Below are 9,752 nucleotides of genomic sequence, written 5' to 3' on the forward strand. Positions count from 1 at the left end.
ATTCAAATTTAGCTGGGCAGTAACATGAAACCCCCTGGGTTGCCTGCGTTCATGCTGTTCGGCAAGCACCAATTCATTTGTTGGCCAGAGACAGGAACAAAATGTAGGTTAGCTGTAGGTAGCAACGGAACACGGAAGAACCTTGACCCTGTGAGGAACCCGTACAACTGTCATAACTGCTGCTAAGATTGATTCTCCGCCCCTTCCATTCTTCGCTGCCTGCAACTGGAAAGAATTGCTCTACCTCATCTTCCTTCTCAAGTCCCGCCCTTTTAGCTACTCCCTCTGGACAGTAATCGTACCCCAAAAAGAACCAGCAAAAGCGCCTACGTGGAGTCCAGAGAAGCGGAAGTAGTCAGATTTCACTAAGCCGTAAGGCGCGACTGGCTCTTTCGCTTTCCGGCTAGCGACAACTGCTCCGACTGTCAGTGCTGGCCCTCCTCGTGTAAGGGTATCTGCCGGACCCTTCTTAATTCAATTTCTTTCCCAATCCGGGCCCTTCCCTATCGTCACCCCCTTCACCTTGGATCATGTTCAAGAAGTAAGGACATGCTGTGGTCTCCTTCGGCTGCTCACAAAGGCGGTGGGGGTGGGGTGGGGAAGAGGGTGAGAGCTACAATCTTCTTTCTCTCTCCCCCTCCCCTGCCATCCTGACTCCCTAAGGTTTTCTATAGTATTATGCTCTGACTCGCAACACTTCTTTAAGCTTTCCATCCCTAATCCTCAATCGGATTTCGGTCTCCTCTCGCCAACTCTCATTTTCTTTCTGCCTACCCCTTTCTCCTGTTCTTTGCCCCCTTCCCCAATCCTATCTCCATTTCTAGGGTTCTACCAATCACATCCTTGCACTGCGCTTTAGGGGCATAGCCTCTTTAACTGAGAGGAGAGCCCTGCACTCGCTGCCGTAAGTTATTAGTTATGAACTGAATAGAGGAAGGCTTGACTTCCTGGGTCATGGGAGTGAAGGAGTCTGCGTGACAGGAAACAAGCGGCCTGTCATGCCTATTGCCTAGCTGCTAGGTTAACATTGTCTTGAAAATATCGTGATTGTCCCATAGGCTATTCAGTGTAAGGGAGACAGAAATTCCTTGGGAACCTACCCAGTGGGTTTGCCTTCCAGATTTGGTAGACGCAAAAAGCAAGGGGGGAACATGGGCAAAGGAAGGTGGGTTTTGTACATGAAATTTTGAGCAAAAATAAATAGGGATCTTAGAAATCATCTTCATTAAAAAAAAAGTCAGCAAATTACATAGCCTAGCTGGGGTCAATTTTCTGTTATGTTTGGGTTAGTCTTCTGTATCTCAACACTTGAGGGTTTTTTTCTTTTTTGGTTTTGTTTTTTGCATAGGTTTTATTATTGGAAGGAGTCTGTTTCTTCCTGGGTAGAATTGGACAGGATTTTCCAGAAAAGGCATTTGTGTAGCTGACTACAGATTATAAGGGGAAACGTGCCTCCTACTCCACTCCCCTCTCCAGTTAATTGCTGTGGACATTGAGTTTATTTTAATATTGTATTAAGACATTGGTTTTGTGCTGGGCTGAATAAAAGGGAAATGCTATTTTAAATTATTGCATAATTATTTTAGGTATCTAAATACATGCTTGGGAGACGATGACTAGCTATTCTGATTGTTTACTTAGAAATACCTTTTTTTTTTCCTTTGCAGATTTGATGAAAAAGAAAATGTGTCCAACTGCATCCAGTTGAAAACCTCAGTTATTAAGGGTATTAAGAATCAATTGGTAGAGCAATTTCCAGGTATTGAACCATGGCTTAATCAAATCATGCCTAAGAAAGATCCTGTCAAAATAGTACGATGGTAAGTCTTTGTCTCTATGTAAAGCTCTGAGTAGCTGAATATTCAATGATTAGGCTGTCCTTACAAAAAACAGAATTATTTTCACATTAACTACTGATAGATTAATGATGGGAATAGATAAGCAGAATTTATCAATAGTCATATATTCAAATATATTTCTTTGTCCAAAAGATGTGGCTTTGTGTACTGGTTTTTTTATTTAATGAATTAAGTGTTTTTATTTAGGGTTTGGTTTAATATACTTCAGTTTTTACAGTGGAGATTTGCTTTATTTAAGTATCTAACAGTGGAATTAAAATAATAAAATTGTAATAGGTCATATTTTTCTTTTTTTTTCTCCACTGGACTGATACGATAGGAAAAACAATTTAAACAATGTTTTTTGGTCTAGATCTTTTATCAAAATTAAAGAAAAAAACCAGCTTACTATATCTCTGTATATGCATATTTCATGTTATAAGTTTTAAGGGATGTTTGACTTGTATACATTTTTGAAACAAAGTATCTAACTTGCAACTTTGTGATATTTGTCTTACAGCCATGAACATATAGAAATCCTTACAGTAAATGGAGAGTTACTATTTTTTAGACAGAGAGAAGGTCCTTTTTATCCAACCCTAAGGTTACTTCACAAATGTAAGTCTTGTTAGAAAACATACATTTGGGGATATGGAAAGACACAAAAGGAGCTGAAAGTGGCTTCTCATAGTTACGTGTTATTAGCACTAGGTTCCATATTTTTTTTTTTTTTAAATATGGAATGTAAAATTAAAATGAATCCTCATGTTGTGGAAAATCTAAAAAAATGCAAATTTGGTTACAGTTCTCTTATTTTGCATTTCAGAAAGCCCAGGAAAGAACATTCATTCATTCAACAAATATTTATTGAACTTACTATGTGCCAGGCACTGAGCTAGGTACCTAGAATAAAATGGGAAGCAAATACAGACATGATCCCTATCCTTATGAAGCTAACAGTCTATATGAGAACAGACATTAATTAGATAATTACACAAATATATATTCACAAGTTGATAAGTGCTGTAAGCATTTTCTTCTTTTAAATTTGTAACTAAGTTTGTCTAATAGAGACATTTCTATGTAGGGGAAAGCACTGGCTAAATATGGAGTCCCAGGAATCATTAGGCCAGTGCTATGGTCAGATGTTATGAAACCAAGTGTTTATTATGTACTCATATTTGCATGTTGTTAGATTAGTACATTACAAAAGAAAATCCAAAGAAAGATACGATCCCAGTGCATAAGAAGTTTTCAACTGTGAAGTAAAATTCTGCTTTTCAGCCTGGTATTCTAGCCAAGAGGCAGAAGGGAAGGGAGTGACTGGAGGGCTCTGTTGGTGGTGGTGGTGGTGACTTAATGAGTTTGGCATTTTCGTAATAGGAGATAAATTTTTAAATTACCTGGTGGTACAGAGGTCAGGAGCAGTAAAGCTGTTGGGTGAGTATTTATAAGGGAATAATTACAATTATTTAATTACAATTATTTGATTAAGTATTGAATTCACCAGGTTAAAAAAATTGGGATGGAGAGTAATTGAGTCCTGATGCAATGGGTTTTAAATGAAAATATTTTGGTCATATTAAGATATTTTGGTGATGCTAATTCATATTCATCTAAAAGAGAACAAAGAGACAATCTATGGTGTAAACCTAGATTGGATCCTGGTTTGAAAAAACAAGCAAAAATTCAAGCTATAAAAGACTTTCTTGGGGCAACTGAGGGAAATTTGAATATGGTTTGGCTATACAATAATATTGTAGAAATATTGTTAAGTTTTTACATGTGACAATGGTATTGTAGTTTTTTAGAATGTCTTTATTCCTAGGAGATGTGTGCTTATTTACACTGAAGTATTACGTATGAATTCACTTTTAAATGTTAGAGGAAAAAATGTATGTGTATAAAAAAAAATACAACAATGTTAATGAACAATTGTTGAATCTAAGTAGATGGTGTCCAGGTATCCACTGTAGTATTCTTCCAAAGTTTCTGTATGTTGAACATTTTCATTATAAGTTGTGGGGGAAAAGATGTTCTTATTTAATAGTATTTTGCTGGGGACCAACCTTTTAGAAATCTTAGTTATTCTTGTAAAAGAAGCAAGATAATAGGGTGGCTAAAAGCATGAACCTTGAGTTAGGCACACCTGGGTTCAATTCCCAGCTCTGCTACTTAATAATTATGTCACTTTTCACAAGTCACTTAACCTCTTTAAACCTTGTTTCCTTATCTTTAAAATGGAGATGATAATTGTATATATCTTCCAGGGTTGTGAGGATTAAATGAGATAGTGCATGTAAAGCACCTAAACAGTGCCTGGAACATAGTAAGTGCTCAATATACGATAGCCATTATAGTGATGTAGTAATTGTTCAATAAATGTAGCCATTATAATGATGTAGTAATTGTTCAATAAATGTTCACTACTACTATTTATTATTATTATGATTATTATTAAGGGCCAATATTAATGAGGATAAAGATCTAGAAAACAAATTATGGCTTGTGAGTAGTAGATGCATTCATTCACTTAGGCTCCTTTTTATCAATAAGATGTTTAATTTATGGTGATTTTAAATTAATTTGTGCTCTTTGTAGAAAAAAACCAAAAACCTGTTCTGTGACAAGTGGGAGGGTTACAGTTTACCTATAGACAGCCCTGAGAGGCTTATTTTTCTCTAGTAATTGTTGGAAATCCTGAAGGGATCTTTTAATCATTAAAAAAAAAAATTAGGTTACTAATTATGTGTAGACACACAAATAAAATATTTTAAAGATTATAAAAGGAAATATGTGTTCATTATAGAAATTTGAAAAATACAGAAATATAGAACAAATAGTTACCTGTATTCCTATGACCTAGAGATAACCATTGTTAGTATATTGGTATACTTTCATCTGATTATTTCCTCTGTGTGTGTGTGTGTGTGTGCAAATGCATATTTTTTCCTTTTTAAATTGGGTTCTCCATTATGAACATTTCTCGTAGCATTAAGTATTCATGAAAACATAGTTCTATTTTATAGATATTATAGACATAAAAAAATACGTTATCTCTTACCTTATTGTTGAACATTTAGGTTGATTCCAGTTTATTTCTCTTATGCATAATGCTGCAGTGAACATCTTTATATCTTTTTTTCCCCCTTAAGATAAAGTTCTAGAAGTAGAATTATTGAGTCAAAGAGTTTGAATCTTTTTAAGGCTGTTGATACACGTGGCCAAATATTCCTACAGAAAGATGTCCGTTTATAAGCCTTCCAGCAGTACATGGGAATGCCAGTTTTTCTACACTCATTAGCACTGGGAAGTAATTTTCTTAAAAATATTTACCAATTTGATAGGTGAGGGATGGTATCTCAATTTTATTTTGCATCTGTTAGAATACTGTAATTTTGGGAAATATTTGTTCATGTCCTTTGCCTTTTTCTGTTGCTTCCTTAGTCATATTAAATTATATGATGTATTTCTTTTCTTCTAGATCCTTTTATCCTGCCACATCAGCAGGTTGATAAAGGAGCCATCAAATTTGTACTCAGTGGAGCAAATATCATGTGTCCAGGCTTAACTTCTCCTGGAGCTAAGCTTTACCCAGCTGCAGTAGACACGATTGTTGTATCCTTCCCAGGAAAAGGCATTCATTGTGTCCTTGCTGAAAACATATATATTGTGTACTTACATAAAAACATATACATTGTTTTCATGCCACTTCCGGAAGCTCTACAATCAAGAGAACATTAGATACACTTTTTTGGAGGCTGTTCTTGTTAGTTGCCGTCTAGTCGATTCTGACTCAGGGCTACCCCACGTGTGCAGAGTAGAATTGCTTCATTGGGTTTTTTGGTAGTTACTGTTAACTCTTTTCTCTTGCCTTTCTGGTTACATTTGAAGAAATGGGAAGTAATTTTTTTTTCTTTTTTTATCGCTTGAGACTAAATTGTATCCCATCGTAGGTAGCTTCTTAGAAATTAAACAAGTTAGAAAAGAGTCCCAGCGGCATTTCAATCCAGTTAGGGCCCAGACTAAGTATACAGTACAAACACTTGATTATTAATGGAGAGGATATACATGATATGATTAGATCACTTCTTTGACATCAGCTTGCCGCTTTTATACACTGGAGTAAAATCACTCAAAAGGGAAAGGAACTTAGGCACCAGGTACTGTTATCTCCTTTCCCAAACAAAATTTTGTGTTAAAAGCGGGTAGATAGGGAAATATTAGCAATCAGCAACTTTTATTTTAAAAGTTCATTTTTAAGTTGGTTCTTTGGGCCTCAGAACATGTCTTCTCAAAGAGGAATGTTAGAGTCCCAGGTAGTCCTTAAAATATCCATCTCATAGCTGAATAATTCTTCAGCATTGTCTCCATTGTATATGGTGCTGTTTCCGCTATATTCTGGATTAAATATATTTTTGTGAACTATTCTGGACAGGAGGACATCTTTGTCATAGCTAAAGTGGCCATTTGTCTCAGAAAAGGAACTGTCTTTGATGGAAATGGAGAAATCATTGTGGAGTGAAAAAGCCATTGGAGTAGGTTTGAGAATGTATTCTTTGCTCAAAAGGACAGTATCCTTTGTTGCAGCAGTTATATCTAAGAGGTAGTAAAAGTTGTATATTCATATCTTAGGAAAAGCTTGTACTGATAATAGATACTGGCTACATAATATGTGATTACATATTTGTGGAACATTGAATGAATAAATGAATTAAAACCAATGGAGAAAAAAGTATTCTGTGAGGACAGGTTACATTTTTATAATTTCTACAAGTGTTGGTAAGTTTATAGGTCTGGAGTTTCCCTTAAATGGAGAAATTTCCTAGTACACCATAGCCTTTACTTTTTAAAAATACTTTTTATTTTGCAGTGATTATACATGTATAGAAAGTTGTAAAAATAGTACCGAGAGGTCCCATGTATCCTTGACCCTTTACTTTTTTAAAAATATGTACTGCAGTGTTGAACTTTCCAGAAGCTTCAAATGATAACCAAGAACATTCTCATTGTTCTCAAAAGGTTATAACTGTTTTATCAGGCTCTTAAAGATAGAGTAGCAATAAAATTATTGTTTTAACGTGTCCTTTACATAAAACGGAAACCCTGGTGGTGTAGTGGTTAAGTGTTACGGCCGCTAACCAAAAGGTCAGCAGTTCAAATCCACCATGTGCTCCTTGGGAACTCTATGGGGCAGTTCTACTCTGACCTATAGGGTCGCTATGAGTCAGAATCGACTCGACGGCAATGGGTTTTTACATAAAACAACCATTCAGTGATTAAAACACTAGAACAATTGATATTTATTTCAGTTTTTAATGTTTACATACGAGAAATTTTATCTCCTTTTTTGAATGACCTATTCTGGTTTTGTTAGTGTTTGAGTTAAAGTATTAACATCTGACTTGAAAATGAACAATTATTATTAGACACATTCATTTAGCATTTACTGAGCACTTAACAATGTGGCCGGAGACTCTGCTAGGCCCCTGCCCTCAAGGAGTTAACAATCTAGGAGAGGACACAAGATGGGTTCAAAGTGGCTTAACTAGCAACATAATCATTATTTGGCCCCACTTCCCCCCACATAAAGGCATTTTGATAGATAAGTTTTCTTAGCTGTGTTTTCAGGCAATAATGGCAGAAGGAAAACAGCATGCTCTGTGTGTTGGAGTCATGAAGATGTCTGCAGAAGATATGTAAGTCTCACTTTAGACCCTCTTAGGTTTTCAGCTAACCTACCCAGGAAGCATCAGAATTACAGGTGAAATTTGCTTTCGTTCATATCACATCATGCAAGTATCCAACAACGGAAGCTTCATTTCTGATTTTTCGTTAACACTTAGGAAAGCCACTGAAAGCTACTTTGTTTTAAGGACTGCATGCTTTCTTAAGCATTCTGAAAAGTACCCAAGTCCAAACAAAAGCTAGCTGTTTTATATGCACGTATGTGATACTTTCAGATATTTTCATTTAGTAAGACTTACATTGAGGAGGAGGGGGAAGATGTTTTTCTGCTAGTTTTTAAACAGTGATAGAGTTCAGCACCACACAGTATTTATCTTTTGTATACTGACCTGGGAAATCCTGGTGGCACAGTGGTTGAGAGCTATGGCTGCTAGCCAAAAGGTCACCAGTTTGAATCCACCAGGTACTCCTTGAAAACACTATGGGGCAGTTCTACTCTGTCCTGTAGGGTGGCTTTGAGTTGGAACTAACTTGATGGCAGTGGGTTTTTTTTTTGTATACTGACCTGGTGGTATAGGAAAGACAGCATGTTAGGGAAATGTTATAGTACCCAAATACAGGCAGTATATTTTAAAATATTGGAGCCATATGATGACTAAATCATTCCTATTAATTTTGTTTCAGGGTTAATGTAACACTTTGATATTCTCCTGGAATGGAGGCATCTGTTACTCTGCTTCTATAGAATCGCTAGTTAGATCACTTTAAGACATGAACTGCAGTGGAGTAATGTAGCTTTATATAGATAATAATGTAAGTGTAATATAAATAAAGAGCCCTGGTGACACAGTGGTTAAGAGCTTGACTGCTAACCAAAAGGTCAGCAGTTTGAATCTACCAGCTGCTCCTTGGAAACCCTATGGAGCAATTCTGCTCTGTCCTATAGGGTCGCCATGAGTTGGAACTGACTTGATGGCACCTAACGATAACAATATAAATTCCCTATATGTGAAATAATAATTGCATATTTTTCCTTGTTTTCTTTTCCTTTCACAGTGAGAAAGTCAACAAAGGAATTGGCATTGAAAATATCCATTATTTAAATGATGGGCTGTGGCATATGAAAACATATAAATGAGCCTCAGAAGGAATGCACTTGGGCTAAACGTGGATATCGTGCTGTACTTCTGTGTTTGTGTCTGTGTATGACGGCATGAAGACAATGTCTCTGGTTATGCTGAATAAATTCAACAGATGCTAAAATGCTGTTAGCTTCACAAATTATTTTAGTTGTTCTTAAAACTCAAGTTAGAACAGGGTAGCAAAACTGGAGATAAAAGGTACCTGGTAAGTAACCAAACTCAGACAACTAAATGCCCTTTCTTAGGCTAATGATGCAAGATTAAGGGTTGGACTTGGTAATTGTAATTGCCAGTTTATGGCTGACCCCCGGAGAAGGAGAATCTGACTAGTTAATGGAGCTTGAAGCTAGACTGGGAATTTTATCCCATTACCCCAGGGCACCCAGCAGTGCGCCTTCTCTTTTGTGTATTTTTTTGTTTTTTAACTTTTCACTATGGGAAATACCCAAAAGTAAAGGGAACAGTATAATGGACCCTTCTGGAGCCGTTACCCAGGTACAATTTATAGCCAATCTTATTTCATCTATACTTCACCTACTCCTCCCTACCCCACCCTCTAATTATTTTGAGGCAAATCCCAGACATATCATTTCATCCGTAACTAATATGTATCTTTAAAATATAGGTGGTCTTTTTTTTTTTAACAGAACATAACCAAAATACTATTATCACACCTAAAAATATTTGGCAATTTCTTAATATCAAATTAACTGCTCACTGTTCAAATTCCCTTGATTCTTTCTTTTTTTTTTTAACTATTGGTTTGCTTGAATAGGTACCATATAAGGTCTATACACTGCATTTGGTTGTTATTAATTTTAAATCTTTTAATCCATAAGTTCCCTCCTTCCTCTTTTTTCCCCCTCTTAAAATTAATTATTTACAAAATCTAGTTGTCGTGTAGAATTTCCCCCACGTATTCTGGATTTTGTTGATTGCATCACTGTGGAGTCATTTGTATCTATGCCCCCTATATATCCTGTAAACTGGTAGGTATGATCAAATTCAATTTTTTTAGTGCTCTCTCTTGAAGCTGGGTAAAATCAGACCACACAGATGTCCAGAACCTCCAGATTTGGGGCCC

The 9,752-nt window shown here is 36.2% G+C and overlaps 1 protein-coding gene across 1 annotated transcript; it reads left to right on the forward strand.

The window, feature by feature from the left end:
• Positions 1-287: 287 nt before the first annotated feature.
• On the forward strand, positions 288-8,789 carry MCTS1 (MCTS1 re-initiation and release factor). Its single transcript, XM_003414765.4, has 6 exons — positions 288-541; positions 1,668-1,820; positions 2,359-2,456; positions 5,323-5,456; positions 7,470-7,537; positions 8,583-8,789. The coding sequence occupies exons 1-6, from the start codon at positions 531-533 to the stop codon at positions 8,662-8,664; spliced, it is 546 nt and encodes a 181-aa protein (XP_003414813.1). The 5' UTR covers positions 288-530; the 3' UTR covers positions 8,665-8,789.
• Positions 8,790-9,752: the final 963 nt, after the last annotated feature.

This window comes from Loxodonta africana, chromosome X (genome assembly GCF_030014295.1).
Source record: "Loxodonta africana isolate mLoxAfr1 chromosome X, mLoxAfr1.hap2, whole genome shotgun sequence".
NCBI lineage: Eukaryota > Metazoa > Chordata > Mammalia > Proboscidea > Elephantidae > Loxodonta > Loxodonta africana.